The sequence below is a fragment of the Artemia sp. Qi Xiang Cuo genome, chromosome 3 (assembly GCF_049724085.1).
Source record: "Artemia sp. Qi Xiang Cuo chromosome 3, ASM4972408v1, whole genome shotgun sequence".
Taxonomy (NCBI): Eukaryota; Metazoa; Arthropoda; class Branchiopoda; order Anostraca; family Artemiidae; genus Artemia; species Artemia sp. Qi Xiang Cuo.
The window spans coordinates 62,664,171-62,681,911 of record NC_142796.1 but is presented as its reverse complement, the minus strand read 5'-3'; the positions used below and the strand labels follow the sequence as shown (position 1 = coordinate 62,681,911).

Genomic DNA, 17,741 nt, shown 5'->3' with positions numbered 1-17,741 from the left:
CTTTTACCTGTCTTAGCCTTTCAAGGACTTGAAGAGCTTTGAAACGTTCACAACATACATCAAATTTATCAAATTCAAATTCAAAAACTGACATTTTGAGTAGAGTACAAAGCCAATATCAAAATTCCTTATATCCGTCACAATGAGATGCTAAAGTGTTACTGAGTTTAGAACCACTTAATTTACCTCAAGCAAATTGTATCTCAAATTTTATTGGTCATTTCTAAGCCAATCAGTGAGCATAAAGTAGCCACCTCTGGAACTGTTTCTAATAAATAGGAAACTCTCCGGAGAAAATAACACTCACCAGCTTTGAATGACATATTTGGCTACTGACTCACGAAAAGAAACAAAGCTAGAAAATGAAAAATTGAGGCAAAATGTTGTTTATACAACAGATACTGGATAGACTATATAAATAATGGTTTGTATTTTTAGAAACAAAATTGCACATGAGACTGACGAGAATATTTGCCACTAAGGACGGAAATAAATTGTTTGTACCTTTATTATTGAATTGACGCTTAAGCTCTGTCAGAAAAGTGTCAAGCTCATGAGCGTGTATGGTTTTTATTCAGTTATCCTGCTTTGGAGTTCTGTTTTATTTATTTATATATTTTTACAGTTGCTGTTTTCTTAGATTCTTGTATCTTTTGCAGTTTATAATTGTTAGGCTGGTTTTAGTTTTGCATAAAAGTCTAATAATTTGATGTTTTAAAATTAAGTTTTTTTCTATATAGTTAAAAATAAAGTACACATTGAGTTCCTAAAAAGTTAAAAAGAAAGTAAAAATTGAATTATATTTTTTTCTGTTCGTTTGTTTCAAATGTATTTTTAGCTGAAACCGAGGAAATTCTTTTTAAGTGATTGAAGTCAGAAGCCGAAAAACAGTAATGTCCTAAATAATAAGGAGAATCTAAGCTACCCGAAATTCCACTGCAACAATTCAAAAGATATACTACAAAGTCTACAAAACATAAAATTTCAAATCTTTATTAAAGGCTGTTTTTGTACAAGAAATGTTTTCCCGGTATAAAAGATACAGCAAAATTTTGACGCCTATATTCACTCACTTGAAGTAAAACCAGATATTTAATAGAAAAAAATAACAGCATACTTTAAGTCTAGATTCCACCAAAATTTCTGCTAGAGCAGCTAAGCGGCTGATGAGCCAAAATGCTTTTCAAAATTTAAGAAGAAAATTCTGAATCTTCTGAGGATCTCACAAACCATACTTATTTTCTAAAGAGATTGAGAGAATCAATAGAACATGCTGAGTTTAAAAAGTTTGGGTGACAATATCATTTTGACGATAAGTATTACTTACCGCCTTGTGAAGTACTGCAGCCAAATGGCTAAAATACGGCTGTGCATTGGGGAAGAAGCAGCACGTAATTATGGACATAAGTACACTCAACCAAAATATTAAGGGATCCACTAAAAAGTAATATTGTTCCTAAGCCTTCAAGGTTGTTAATTTTGAAACGTATAATTGTTAGAATTACCCGCGAAAAGTTGTGTCAGTTATGACCAGATCCATTCGGGCTTTTTTTTTCAACCGATGCAACAAGCAAACTTCCACGTTTGAGCTCATTACCTCTGTTGGGAAAAATTATTACAAATGGGAACTTTCATAGTCCGTTAATATTGCCTAAATGCTTAAAATTGGTTCTTTCGCTGTTAATTGAATTTGAATCTGTCTTAAAATTCTTAAGAATACTTACCGCAAGCTGGGCCTCAAGATCCGCCTTCTGTGCAGCTAATTTCTGCTGTTTTACCAAGTAATCGGATGCAGTTCCGGCCTCAGCCTCAAGGCGGCCAAGAAGCTCTGCCTTTTCTTGTTCTAACTTAGCCTTGGCGGCCTCAAGCTCCTTTCTAAGTTTCTCTTCCTTCTCAAAAGCTTCCTGAGCCTTTGCTGCCTTGTCCTCAAGAGCCTTAATTTCATCCTCAATACGGGTAACGTTGAGCATAGGCTTAACCTTTTGCCAGAGTCGCCACCAGCCCCAGTTTCGGAGTTTCATGTATTTGCGGATGTTACGTTGAACAACAAGGAGAGCAACACTGGGACAAAAATAAATGTTATTTAAACTCTTAAACATAATTACATGAGTTGGTTTGTTTCAAATAAGACAGCTACATCCTAACAAATTCTGAAAACAAAACACTGATATGCTGCAGATATACCAAGGACATTGGAAAGCAAAAGAATTTATATATAATCCCCCTTGATTTCCAGGAATATTTCTAGTCTACGCTGATATTATGAAATTAAAGAGCAGCATTAAACCCCAAAATGAACAGTATTTATTTCCTACAGGAAAGGGGCTGCCCCTTCCTCATCCCCAACCTCCCGCTCAATCATAGAAACTCCGGCTGCTCATTTGGTCAAAAACTGAGAGTTCTAGTCCTTTTTTTTTAAGTTGAAACTGATTGAGGACCAACCAGAGCCTGTCCTAAAACTGTTTTGATGTCTGGTCCTTTCTTTACCCCTTTGAACATGTGATCAACATTTTGTACTTGTCTCTGTGGCTGCTCAATTCCACGTGTGGGGGAATTTTCCGGGGGGAATTTTCCGCGGGGGAGAATTTTCCAGGAGAAACGCTGGCTACCGGAGGTTAGGGTTATATTTTTGCATAGTTTTAATCATTCAGCCTCTGTTTGTTTTGTTTTGCCCAATTTACTGCCAATTAATGTCAGTGTCTGTCTTTTGATACATCATTAAAACCTTTTTCTTTAAAACTTTTAGCAATTGATACATAAAAGTAAAACTTTATTTACAAACTGTTTCATACTTAATTTAATTTTCCACTTAGTTGTCGTTAAAATCTTAGCACCTTTCATAACGTTTTACTAGTTCGTCTACACTTGTCGTAAACACAGTTGCCAACAAGCTATTGAACCAGTCATTAAAATCTTCTTTAAGTTCTTCATCACTTTCATCTCAAAGTGATCAAGGTTTACCCTCAAAGTATTAACTTTTGGAATAAGTGAAAATCATTGGGAGCTAATTTTGGACTGTAGGGTGATTGCTCAAAGGCTTGCTGATTAAACAAACGAACAAAATCTTCAGTCAATCCCAACGACTGATGACACTCTTTTTCACAAAAGAGGCTGGCGCCACTGCTCAGTAATCTTTACTGTCTGACAGCATGCCTATGTATTTATGGTTTTGCCTCTTGACTTGTGACTAACAAGCAAAACCTTATAATCCCAAAATACCCAAGCGAAAAACTGCTTAGGGTTTTTTATTTTATATATTTTTTTTCGGGGGGGGGGAATCTGGTACTATTTCATTGAATAGGGTTGTGTTTTGTTTTTTCAGGAGTGATGTGCAAAATCTAACCTTTAATAGTAACAATGGAGTTTGAAAACTGATGGCTGTTGTTAGGATGACGACTGAAAAAGGCAATGCATTGTTCATTGGCTTGTTTGTGTGTTCTTCTGACATTATCCAAGACTATCTAGCATAGTTTTTTATACCCAAGTTTATCACTGACAGTTCCGTACAGCAAATTTTTGGAATTTTAGAAAATATATATTGCAGAATATAAATTGAGAATAAGGTCTATCCTTTTAAATTTTCTTGCAATTCTTCCTCTGAGCTTATCAATCATAGCAGAAGACCAGCCCTATAGCTCCTCATGAGGTTGGCCTCAGCGTTTTTCATCGTTTACGTGCGTCTGTCCTCTATTAAAAACAATGCATCACCTTTCAACTGATACTTTTTTCGTCTTGCAGGCCGTTTCATATACAAAATTCCGCATATTATAACAAAATGAATGTTTCTAAAAAGATTTACTAACAAATACAATCTGTATTTAAAACTATGTATTTATTAATGTTTGGGTGAAAGTAAGATTTCAAAATGCTGCAAGGGTCATAATTCAGTTTAAAACTTACCGTTGATCTTGAAGCTTTTTGAACTCTTTCCTAGATTGATAGCCTCTGATATAAGACTGCAGCCATGTGATGATTTTGGCAAGACGATCATCACGCAATTCTTCAAGTTGACCGAGTACACCAGCTTTGAAAAAGACCTAACCGCAAAATAAATTGAATTAGGTTGTATTCGTTTAGCCCATTGGTTTTATCATGGTTCAAGAGATAGAACAACTTTCAGAAGGCATTGGATGTATGATGAATTGTTTTTTAAGTACATGTTTTTTAAGACTTAGTGAGTTGAGTTTTAGATAATAAAGAAAAAGACACACATTCAAGCATAATTCATATGCTTTATTGGTTTTAGCGAAATTTAAAAATGCCCTAGGTAAATTGTTTATGTTCGTCCATTTAAAATTGTAAAACAATTGCTGAAATCATACAAATACGATAATGATATTATTATCATATTTTACAATTATTATTAGACGTTATTATTGTAGAAACAGACTACTACACTATTAACATATTATAACGTTAATATGTAAAATATCACTTTACTAGTAAAAACTTGAAACATAGTTTTCTTTTCCAAAGTAAAACACAAAAAATATAAATCTTATGTGATTGCTGTTTTGTACTTATTTACAGTTTTTTTTATTAACGGACATATTTACTCGCCGAGCCTACTAAACGTAATACAATCGGAGATTAGATACCCGAAATTCACTTTAAGAAAGAAAGACTTATGCTTGGTAAGTCTATAACAACACTCTGGTATCCGTATTTGGGTAGCCTTCTGTTTGTATTAATGCGCTAAGATCGAGATCCAGAAAAATTTCTCAAGAATTTCTTGAAATTCTCACAAATTTTCTGCATTAATTAGAAATTTCTTTTCTGTTAAATCTGAATAAACATTATTATTCCTGAGTCGGCACTTCTTCAGAAATGTTCAAGACTTTAAAATTAAAGGTCAAGATCCAGAAGACTTTACTGTTCAAGACAAACAAATAAATGACTGAAACACTACTTAAAATGCAGGCTATTTTTAACGGTCAAAAATAAAGAAAAATTTAACCCAAGTATGGAATATGTAGTATCAGCTTCTGGTTGCATACTTTTATGAAATTATAAATTTATGACAAAAACATGGATATGAGCAGTAGCTTTCAAACAAGTGCTTAAACACCTCTTTACGATCCACCAGTGCACCACTAGCGGCAGAAAGGCACTCTGTGATGCAGGGCCTTAAATATAATTTTCTCAGGTTTAAGAGATTAAGGCCTGAAATTCTCCGTTTGTTTTTTTTTACTTTTCTTGGAATTGATAAAACAATTGGGTTAGGTCAGGCTGAATTTTAAATAAATCAACTGAAAAGCTGTCTACATGATTTAAAAGATAGTCAGTTAAATTCAGATTAGCCAAATTAGGCACAAATTTTTTGAAAATAATTTTTGTAAATCCAGAAGCACTTGGTTACTTAACGAAGAAAAACAAGTACCAGAGATGAGGAACGATTGTCAGGGGCACCATAGATTTTCAAAACCGCATTTACCCCCATCCTCCTCTATTTTTCTTTTAAGGTGACGTCCGTGACTATGGTAGATACCCACCAAAGTGTAAGTTTGAACATGCATTTAAAACAACACTCTGGACTTTTTTGGATTTCTTTCCTCTTATCTGAGAAAATTCAATGCAAAGCAGAAAAATTCTAGTAATAATAGCTAATGCTGAAATTAGTATTAGAAAGCTCCGTAGTATCAAAAAGCAAGCATGCTAAAAAAGGAGAAAGGTTTCTGTGACTTTATCAGTTATTACCAATCAGGTTAGGTATAAAAGAGGCAGGTTTCAGATTTGAGATCAAGTGCTATGTGTGCAAGAGGTATATTTTGGCCTTAAGCTCTGGTTAGCATACAGTCCGCGATTTTCTAATAAATACTTAGCGTTAAAAATGTGTCATCAAAAGCAATTATAAAAGCCATTTTTATTATAGTAGCATTTGTATGTCCTCTTTTGAAATACTGAAGCTAATTTTTCCTCAAAAAGGTCACCTTATTGTGGCCAAGACGGTAGAAATTGGAATCGAGGCCGGCATCTTCTAATATAACCTTGCATGCCCATTCAGGTGACATGTAATCTTTAACAAGGTTTGAGCACAGCACTTTGTAACTACAAATATTTAAACTAGGTCAAAACACAAAAATAAAAGGAATTTGTTGAAAGCAAAACTGAAATAATTTAGATCTTATTTGGTTCAAAACCCTTTCAAAACTCTGTAGAACTAAAAATATCCTCTGTTTTCCTCTACAATTGAATAGCCTCTTTTGTTTGAATTTATAAATTTTTAAGTAAAACAAAATCATAGAAATAGGCATGGCTTTAGTGATGTTTTTCTCTTTAAGTGTCCCGCACAAAACTCGAAAAATTTAAGCAAGTCAGCGATAGAAAATAGGAGAGATATCTATTTCTTCATCAACATGCCTTTGTATGCCCCATTCTAAATAACTCTCTCTCTAGAGAAATCTCTGAAATTATGGCATCGGACGCTTTTTTAGGTTCTTCATGTCGCTTAGCCATAGCGGGGGCCAGAATAGTGTAGCTAAAAAAGAGAGAAAACACACACACACTCAATGGGTTGAAAACAGATTAAAAAAAGGAAAAGGAGAAAGGCAATATCAAATAAAGAAAAAAAAAATGGAAACCATGCCTTGTTGTGACCTAGACGGAACAGCTCTTGTCCAAGGTCTATTTTCTCAAGAATTACAGCAGAAGCTTTTTTGGGGTCAGCTTGAGCTTTTGCCTCCTTTGGTGCCAAAATCACGTAACTAGGTAGATCAAAACATGTCAGGTATTATTGCAAATTTCTTTAAAAATAATTCAAGGAGCATAAAATTTAATCGGAAAGGTTAAGTTTTCGTTTGATATCCATGTTCTCAACACATAAATACTATTCACCATTTCATGGCTGGTAGGTGTGACGTTATTAGGTAAAAATACTTATTCTATGGTCATTGCTTAACAATCGAACTGAGCTCCAAGTAGCTCAATTCCATAATTAAATCATCATTAATGGCAATTGACTTTTTATTATTCCTTTTAGTCAAAAATGGAGCATAACACTAAAATCCCGCTGAAATGTGGACCGTTTTGCAATTACATTGAGGACCGTTTTGCAATTACAGCAATATTAATTGTTTATGGTGTTCTGTTATCCATTTTTCTAGAACGCAGGTAATAGCAAATAGTCCATTATCATTAATGATAAATGAGCTCAGAAACAAACTATTACATCCAAAACAAATAATAGCGACACTACAACACACGAGCAACGAAAATGCATGGTTGTCGGGTAATGATAAATTGTGACTACAAACTACTATCCAAACGAGGATAAATTTAGTAAATTCAGGCGAAAGAAACGAAGCATCTAAGCTTCAGTACAAAAAGGATGGGACCAGGAGTAAGGTATATAGAGAAAAACTGGTATATAAAAATCAGAAACTAGCACTTTGGGTGAGAATGATACATTAGGAATGATAGGTATGGGTGTGGTCGATTCTGGGATATGTAATTAGTAATACGGTAAATACACTATGATGAAATAAATTGGGTAAATAAAAAACCTTAAAAACCAATTTCGTGTGATTTCTTGTAAGTTATCAAGGATTCTTGTACGAAATGTCAAAATGTGAGACAGAATGAGATAGGAAGGGGCTGCATAATTTTAAACTTAAAATGTAAATAAAATTAACCAATTTGCTAATTTATCTTCACTATGATGGGATAAGAATGAAAAAAGGAACTTTATTTTCGTGATTTATTTTATTGTCAAAATTTGCAGATTTTTTGGGATTCTAAATCAATTTTTTTCTGCAATTCTTAATATTTTTATTTAATACATGTGAATGCAAAGTATAACGGACATACAAATCTTGAAAAGTTGCTCTATGATAGGAACAGGCTATCACAGTGAATAAATTGGGCATATTGATTATATCAGCGAGCAAGGATTATATTAACTGTCGGAACTTTATTATCAGTACACTATTTGGAATTTCTAAACTTAATCATTTAGAAATATATTTTCTCTATAAAATTAGAAATCTTTGCAAATATCAAATATGTTCTTAAATAGAACATATTTACATTTCATCCAGTGAAGATTGGAAACTAACGTTAGAAAAGAACTTGGAATCTATAGTGTACGCTATTTTATATTTGGATTCGATTAAGTGTATTAATTCATATAAACTAATTTATTATTCTGATCCAACATTAAAAGCATTGAAATTCTATGCTTCCTAAACACTGACATTATTGTTGTATCTAAGTGAAAATACAGTTCTTACGAACGCACCGGGCAAACCATACAAATGTAATGAAAGGGGTGGGGAGGAGGGTGCTCATTAACCTTAGTGTGACCAATTCTGTATTGTTCTGAAGTAAGGCAGGCTTCTAAGATGGTGGAAGCTGCTTTCTTTTCTTCTGTCATTCCCTTAGCAGACGCGTTCAAAATGAGATAACTAATAAAAAAACTGAGTTAGAATCATTTTTTGGAAGGAATCTAGCTTTATGGTAATCCTTTTGAAATTGAGCTCTAGCTCCTTAGGACACCTATATAAAAGGAATTTAAAATTAAATACGAGTAAATGAATAAAAAGCTTTTAGTTATTTCAGCATAGATTAGCTGGCTAGAAAAGTCAATTGATGAGAATACCTATATTTTACCAATATGCGAAGTTTAAGGAGCCTAGCTTTTTCTAATTGTTAGTAATATCAAACAGTAATATCAGGGAAACCCACTTGAACCCTTAGAGCTGGAGGGGGGGTCAAATTACCTTAGATATCACGCTTTTTCATTACTTAACTTTTACCAATCTAAACATCATACCATATACAGAAACACTATAGCTACGAAATCTCTGAAAAGATAATAGCCTGAACATCTAGTGAGAACCTGGGCTAGTCTTTGAAATAAATTTTCTGGATGTTTTCCATCAAAATTCAAGGATAGTATGTTTTTATATGTTTAGGCTATTACCTTTAATAAGAAAAAAACATAAAAAAGAGACTAGTTGAGTTTCGTGTCCATAAACAAATTAATATGTAAAAAAGAAATAAGTTTTGCGTCTAAAGGGAGTCAAGTAACAGTTTGATAATTCAAAACAGTAAATAAAGAAGAAAAAAAGGACCGGACAAAAACTGATGAAAATAATCTTGTTTTTAAGTTTATTATGATGGTCACAACTGTTCAGTTAATCCTAAGAAATAGAATTACAAGCTTGGGTAGCTACAATTATATCTTTGTGATTACTTTTGTTTAGACTTCTTAGCTGTATGCAGCTGATATTACTGATGTTACGTCTCCATTTTCTGTTTTTTTGCTACTCTAGGGCAATATCAGAAAGGCATGCTGCTAAACTAGATCTGTCTAATTGGACGAAGGACGAATCAGGCCATTTACGTGCCTTTGTGTGACCCAACTTGAAGATGTTGGTGTCAAGTTCAACTTTTTCAAGGCAAGCAGCTCCTGCTTTCTTGTCATCTGCTGCAGCTTTCATTTCATTAGGAGCAAGAATCATATAGCTAAATTATCGAGAAATGAATTACTAAAGTTTTGCAAAACTCAAAAAAGATAATTACCAAAGAATTACTGATGTTCTATGGAAAAAGTCTTTCTACGGACGTTCGATCTTGACTTTCTATGGAAAAAATCGTGATGTTCTATGGAAAAAATCGTTTTATGGACGAAATCTGACACTAATGAGTTAAATACCAGGTTATTGTAGTCACACTTGGCACCAAACTTGACCGTTGTCACCACCTTTGTTTCGTAGTATACTGGTGAGGACGTGTAAGATCCCCAAATTATCTCAAAACATAAAAATCTAAAACTTCATCATCAAAAGCCTTAAAATTTTGGGTCCGAGGAGAGATTTAATACTTTCAGTTACTTATAGTTTTCAACTGTTATGTACAAACTTGCTGAGAAGAGATTGTGATTACAACCGTTTCTGCTTTTCGTTTATAGGGTTCAAGACTTATGCATATTTTTGTAAGTTTTTCCTTTTGAATTTTCTTTAATTCTATGCATTAAATTTCTTATTTTGAAAGCTTCTTTTGATCTTTTAAAATTTAAGACTTTTGAATGTGAAGCGTAAAATATAGAGAAAATACTGTTAGAAGAATATAATTCTGTAATTTAAGAGTACCTCAAATACTTGGTAATCTATATTACTGAGATGCAGAAACACTGTTTCTCCAGAAACACATTAAACTCCAGAAACACTGTTCCCAATTCATAAAATATTGAACATAAATGCATAGCTGTATATACTACTAAAAACAGAACAATTACAATTTTTTGTTTAACTTAAAATATTTGAAATAGTATAGCAATATAAAATTAAAGGAACGCAAAATTATAAACAGCAATGAAATAACAAACAACATAAAAGAAACATACGGGATTGCAACAACGTCGCTCCCCCCACCCAAAGTAGTTTTTGATACAAAGTAAAACCCCAATTGACCTGGTTTCTTACAATTATATTAAGCCCAGATTCAATATTTATTTCATAAGTTCTATATAGCCACTAATGTGGGCTTAAGTGATCGTTCGTTTTATACTTGTTGTAAATTTATATTTTCCGATTAAGAGCATAAGAAATGCATATTTTTCTGTTATGAATTCGTAAACATATATTTAAGCCGATCATTTTTAGTTAGGTTTTAACCTTTCACAAATTAAATTCACCCTTAACTTATTAGAAGTAAATGAATTAATAAATTAAAAGTTAAGTAAACTATTTTTCTTTTTTTTATAAATTACAAGTAAATTGTCTAGAATGTGAAGTGAAGTAACTTAAAGTAAATTCACTTAAAAGTAAGCAAATTGACTTACAAGTACTGCAACTATTTGATAATTACTGCAAGTTCCTAATTTCTTATGCTCGAATAAATTTCTGGGTCTTTTAATATTTTTAGGCTTTATATTTTGATTGTAAGAAAATACGAAAAATATGTTTGAACTATTATTAGATAAGCAAAGAACTTCTTTTTTGGTAGTTGGAAGAGTTAAGTAAGCAAATTTTTAAGCCATAAACTAGCTAGTCTACAGTTTATCCAGGCATATCAGTTCACTTTTTTTTGGGGGGGGAGAGGGGCAAAGTTTATTTTTTAAAACTTTGAGGAACTGTAATTATTTCAATTTTCTCAATGAAAAGACTAAAAAAAAATTTGAAATCTAAGGGAGATCGAAGGGGAGGGGTTTAATAGCACTTCCTGCCAAATTGGTACAACTAGTTAGATTGACAACTAGTTAGGTATTAACTAGGAATATACGTAAATATCATTTTGATAAACCTATTTCAATTAGGTGACGTAATTTGAAAAAGATTTTAGGTAAATTGAACTTAGAATAACACAGGCCTATATTTCTAATTTGCCATTTTCAAGCCTATACTGAATGAGGTATAGAATAAGGGAATTACCGGTGTTTGAAGTCAGGGTACAGCATCCTGTTGGGGAAGCCCTTACGGCAAATACGGATACCTTCAAGTACACCATTACAGGTCAACTGGTGCATAACTAAATGAGCATCAATAACACCTAAAGTGAAAGTGAGGAATGAGAGTGAATATCTTTCAGAAGAAGAAGAATAAAAGGAAAAATAAAATTGGCCATGAACATTCACTTCCTTTCAAACAGGTTTTACTTTACTTTCTTTACTTTCGCTACTATTTGCCAAGGTGAAAGGAATAAAAAGAAGCTATATAATTTACTTATCATCTTGTTCTGATGACTTGTGGGAGCGGAGTTTAAAGTTGAATTTTTGAAAGAATATAAGATTTCAATTTGAAAAAATGAAGCATCTGGGAATAGATAATTTATTCAGATTCAACGATAAATATAAATTCTGTTAATAGTAATGGTATAATAATCAAAAATTTTTGAAGCTTTTGTCGTCAAATAATTTTTTTCCTTTGGTGCTTCAAGAAAACAAGGTAATGTGTTGCTCTTTAAGAAACAGCTATATTTTTGTACTTCATCGGAAATAGAATATGGAACTTTTTTCTAAACAATAAAAGATAAAGTAAAGTAAATAAGAGTACTATGTCTATAGTATATTAATTCTACTCACAACTAAGACATAAAACTAAGAAAGAACGTTAAAAGTGAAAATGTTAAAACGTTTAAAACGTTAAAAGTGAGCCTGTTCCACTCATTGTAATATACATAAGTTTTTTTTTTTTTTTTATTTAAAAGTAGTCTTAAGTAAAAGCGTCAAAACACAAATTGCGACTGAAAATATATTTTTCAACTTTGAAAATTTTCTTAAAGCTATATATTAAAACTCGCTGTACGGGTGATGCGACTTTGAAACTTTAAAATTAGTCATAAATACATTTTTAGTAAAATTAAATTTTTACCTTTCGAAATACACCTTGCAAGTGTAATGAAATTCTATAGACTGAAAACAATTGTCACAGATCTGAGTATTAAAACTCACTGTGTGGTTGAAATCCAAATTTCTAAAGTTTCACCATTAATATTTATCCTAAAGGTGAATTGAAATTGAGCCCAAAGCTCAAAATGAATAGAAGCAAAAATCTTGAAATAACTTCCAATAACAGGGTTGCCAACTGGACACATTTTACGTCAAAAGGACACATTCCCATGCGCTGGGACACAATGACATAAAAGGGCAAAGAAGTGACATATTTTAAAAATTAGGAATAAAAAGGGGAAAACGAGACACATTTTGTAAATTTATAAAATAAAACGAAACATTTCAGAGCGGAATATATACTTCAGTACAAAAAAAAATTTCACTTTTCACCAAAGTAGGGCTTTTTCTCGTTTTTTTTTTTTTTTTTTTTTTTTTTTTGAGCATCCAGGTTTTGTCAGAGATCTCGTAAATAAAATATTTTCCAAAGTAAGGGATTTACATGCTTATATGAGTTTCAGGCTTTCACACTAGGTTGGTTTGTATGTATATTATATGCGGATTTTTTTTTTCACTTTTATTATGTCTGATGTTAACTGGTCACCTTGAAAGCGGAAAAGTCTTAGGAAACGTCTTTTGGTCAATAATACAACTGGTAAAAAAAAAACCTCTAGTTTTTGAAATTTCAAGATGGATACATTTTAGGTGAAAATGACACATTTTTGGATGCTCAGGCGAAACATTCATGGACCAATAAGTTGGCAACCCTGAGCCAGAGTGCAATATTTCTTAGTGCGGCAAAACTGACCATAAATGTAAAGACAACAAGAAAATTTTTATTTCAAATACTTTGGGATGATAAACTTTCAATTAAAGATTTCAAAAGATATTTCTTTTTAAATCTTAATGACGAACTATGCCTTCGAACCTTTCATTTAGCTCATTCGTTTGGCTTGCTTGCTATGTTTAAATTGGGCCCTATAGTCAAAAGTTCACCACAGCTTCTAAGGTAGGATACTTAAACTACAAGGTTGACTTACCGGGGGATTTGGTTTCATTTGGGATAATGCAACGGATAAAATGAGGTGCAGTGCTCCTCAGGGTTGTCATCAGGTTGTTCAACTGCTCCTATGAGGACAAAAAAGGTTATACACTGTTTCTAATTGGTTTGGTTGGTTATCGTTTAGCATGCTTTGGTGAGAAAAATCATGAAATCCAAAAAAATGCAGTGATGATCCAATCCATATAAGCTTAGATAAGAAAATATTTCTATGGATGTTGCGCTGACATCTGTGCAGATATCTTTATCGACACACGTGTCGACATCTGTTCCTATCGACTGACTTCTATGTCGATGATTTTAATGAAAACCATTTGGTTTCTTGGAAACCATGCATATGTCAAATAATTCTAACGTCCGGTCTTGGACCCAAATAAAAAGTAAATTCAAGCAGATCTTTAGACTAATCAGGGCTAATTTTTATACATATGTACATAGGAATGGTTAGTTGAATCATTATAAAATGTCTTGTTCTTGCTGAAGTAGGAGTGTCTATTCTTATATTTTAGCCTGAAAAAAACACAAATCATGCTTAGGCGTCAATTGTTATTTTGTTCATGGCTCTCTAAGAACCCTTCAGTTAATATTTAAAACTGAAATATTGAATTATCAGCCTAGCACAAGGCACAACTTTAAAAAGAATCTCAGAGAGGGGTTAATGCTCTTTTAAATTTTCAGAAATAATAACATATATTGCTTTTAACAATAGACACTAGATGTAACACCACATTTTATTAAATATATATATTTTTTTTATCCATTACTTTACAGAGCATGTAAAAACATTCTAAACCACAAAATAATCGTTTTTGAAAAACTTTCAGCAAAATGCCTGCATGTGATACCAAGTTTGTCATGGATGCTAATTCAAAAAAAAATTGGGGAGGGGAGATATTCCAAAATCTTGGAGAGGCCATTTTTAAGTTCTTTTTTAGATGAAAACACAAAAAAAAACATTTTTTTTAATTCTAAGGAGGGGTGCAAAATTATATATATAGAGATTTAATCAACCATTGCAACCTCGTTTGATGTCCCTGATGGTTGTACTGTATATGTTGACAAGTAGCTTTTTTTTATAGTAAAATGACAATTATTTGGGTCTTCGAAAATACAGCACGAAATACCGATCATCACTGAATTTTTAAGGATTGTCAAAATAAAACAAAACTACCAGTACAATCACTACTATAGGAGCTGGAGATACGGGGACAAATATCTACAAGGGGATTTTGACCTACCAGTCTGTTTGAATTCATTGGGAATAATACAACGAATGAAATGAGGCTGGGTGCTGTGAAGAGTCTTCATCAAACCATTAAGTTGCTCCTATAAGTGTAGTACCTGAGAATTAGTTAAGCGGAGTTATGAGCACAAGAGAGGAAGAGAGAGGTTTCGCCGTTCCTTGAAGAAAATTAAAGTTTTCTTTCAGAGAAATAATATTAAGAAATAGTCACAATTTATCATGGAAAATGATATTTTTTAAGCAAAAGCTATTCAAGCTATACTTTTTCTGTGATTCTATTCATCTAAAATTCAAATTGAAGTGAATGATTAATTTTAGTGTAAAAGTTTGCACAGAAAAAAATATTCAATTTACGAGATACTGTTTGATAAATGAGATGACAAATAACATAAACTATAACAGCGGTGTGCTATGAAGAGTGAATCTTAGAGAGCTTTGAAGTCGGCTTTAATATAAAAAAATCAATTTGCAATAAGAATAGACTTACAAAAAAATCAGTAAAACGTTAAGAAAAATCTAAATTTGTCTTGATTTTTTCAAAATCTTCAGAGCGTCACTTTTTTTAAATTAGCACATTCAAAGTCAAACAAATTGTAATCAGCAATGATAGTGTTTATGTTGAAAATATTTTTTATAGGTTGTGTTTGGTAACTTCTTTGAATTCATTTAAGCTAATAAATTTTTTGGTAAAACATATCTACTAAAGCTAAACGTCGTTTTTTTGGCATATTCAAAATTTTCTATGCTATAATCATACTTGGAAGGTGGACAATGAATTATTAAAGGATATTCAGCGTTGTCATTAATAGATATATAAATAAAAATTTAATAATATATACATAGAAAACATTGAAAATAACAAGGTAAAGAGACATATTTTCATACTAAATTTACTTATAAGTTTATTTTACATATGTGATTATAATATACACAAAACTGATAACAGAAGACGATTAAAATATTTAAATGTTCATAACATTCGCTTGTGAAGATAACAAATTACTTGTACTACTTGACATATATTTAGACATTTAACGATTAATCGAAGAAATTAAAATTATTATGCATCAGTTTAAACTATTTAAGTGTTTTTTTTTTTATAAGGAATAGCTGAAATAATGACACACCCTACTCGATATAGGAAAGATTAGAAGAGAGGAAGTTTAAGCCATGCTAACCCTGTAAGATGAAGATACAGTAGCCATGCTGCCAGATTTGCCTTTGCGACCACCTGTGCAGAAAATAGAATTGAAATTAGTATAGAATAAATAAATGAAACACTGCTCTGCCATCTAAATTTGAGATTGATTTATGAGGTCAAAGTAAGATGGCTTAGCATTGTTGGAATGAATAAAGTATATTAATATAGCAAACCCTGTATGCTGAAGAGACAGTTGCAAATCCACCTCCCTTGGAACGCTTTCCACCTAGTGGTATGAGAAAAATATTAGTGATTGTGAATGCAAAGTGAAGCAGCTATTTCGTAAGAAAAGTAAAATTAGTTCAAAAAGAAGGTTGCACTTGACGCAGCTTTTGACAAGCCAAGCAAACAAATATCTCGTCAGGAGTCAATCAGAAAAGAATTATCATACGTTCACTTAGCGCAAAGTTTTTTCAATAGGTGCCCTTTATTGATGCTTTGATTATTCACAGCGCTCAATATTCTAATCTGTGTTCAAAATATTTGAAAAATAAGTTAAAGTACCGAGGACATGAAATAAAAGCTTTTTATAAAATAAAATAAATTTCAATATAATATATGTAATGTAAATTAAATATAAAATTAATTATATGATGATTATATCATTAAATATTAAATTATAATAAATTAAATATAAAAATAAAATTAATTTTAAAAATAGAATAAAAACTATGGACCCAACTTAGGTCTATTCATTCCTGAAAACTACAGTTTTCCAAAAACTTTTTTCTTGGTTGTTACAAAATTATGAACTAACTAGGACAGATCCACTTTTTTTCAGTGCCACAATAGTAAAAATTAATAAGCAAAACTAATTAGATAAATTTGTCAACACTTTTCACTGTAAAAATTTAAACATTAAGAACCTGTTGATCCCTGAAGACAGCTATATTAACTTCTTATGTTTTGTAGTTCTGTGTTAACCATGGCTTATAAAGGTTTTAGTGTCAGTAAATGCTATATCACGACACATCCTATCTTCAAAGGAAATCAACTCCTTCTTAAGTTGTTTGGTGACGTATGTTTCTAGTTTTACGCTGTTTCATTACACAAGCTTTATTCTCAGTTTGGTACCCACCACTCCCAAAAACCACATAATTACGTGTGAAAGGTCTCTTTCAGTAAAAATTGAATTTGGGATTTTTCCTACTTTGTTATGCATATTAAACTTAAAAAAAAGATTATATATGCTGACCAATGGCCTGCGTAGCGCAGGTATCAATCTGTCGATGCATTGCCTTCGGCAGGAAGTCCAATCCGTAATTGGAGCAAATTATCCAACACTTCCTGTGTTTTTCCCCAGATTTCTCCGGGCACCCATTTGGAGCTTAATCGGAGCTGGCTGAGCTTACAGAGTCACACAGCTGACCCCCGTTCCAGACGAAACAACCACTGACACTGAGACTCGATCCCCTGTCCTCACAGATACAAGTCTAGCGCGCCAACCACCCGGCTAGGACGTATATGGTAGCATAAATTTCTACATAGCAAATTGAGGTATTTAGATTTCATTTCACTGCTCTTAAAGTTTCATAATCTATCGTTAATAGTGGGTGTTGTTGGTAAACAAAACTTAGAGTTGACAGACTTATTTTAGTAGTTTTATCAATTTGGTACTTGATTGGCTTAAAAAATTTAATAAATTCTTTTAGAGTGTAACTTTTATTTTACTAATTCTTATTTTGATCATTTTATTTTAATTAAAAAAGCAACAAAATTTTTTTTTTCAATTTTATGTCCACCAAGTTTGACCATGTCTTTTGAGGAGTATTAAATTTAAATTTATGCTTAAATTTTAAATACAAGCAACACTTTTATCTAATCAAATTCAAATAAAATTTTTGTAATAAAAATAATTAGATTAACGTTAAATATGTTTAAACTGAAGTAAATAAAAAAAGAACTGGGA

General features: G+C 32.1%; 1 protein-coding gene across 49 annotated transcripts in view; it reads right to left on the bottom strand.

The window, feature by feature from the left end:
• Positions 1-17,741, bottom strand: part of LOC148954387 (myosin heavy chain, muscle-like) — a 97,296-nt gene that overhangs the window by 31,636 nt on the left and 47,919 nt on the right. For 7 of the 49 annotated variants that reach the window (XM_089086402.1, XM_089086405.1, XM_089086403.1 and 4 more), the window contains exons 15-20: positions 16,006-16,058; positions 13,369-13,456; positions 11,373-11,490; positions 9,348-9,465; positions 3,901-4,037; positions 1,725-2,061 (exon numbers count right to left, since the gene is read on the bottom strand). In XM_089086402.1, the coding sequence (XP_088942528.1) occupies positions 1,725-2,061; positions 3,901-4,037; positions 9,348-9,465; positions 11,373-11,490; positions 13,369-13,456; positions 16,006-16,058 (851 nt within the window). Of the gene's footprint in view, positions 1-1,724; positions 2,062-3,900; positions 4,038-5,930; positions 6,049-6,360; positions 6,479-6,586; positions 6,705-8,290; positions 8,403-9,347; positions 9,466-11,372; positions 11,491-13,368; positions 13,457-14,626; positions 14,715-15,809; positions 15,863-16,005; positions 16,059-17,741 lie in introns of all 49 variants that reach the window. The other 42 variants (XM_089086418.1, XM_089086374.1, XM_089086376.1 and 39 more) reach the window with 13 other exon arrangements.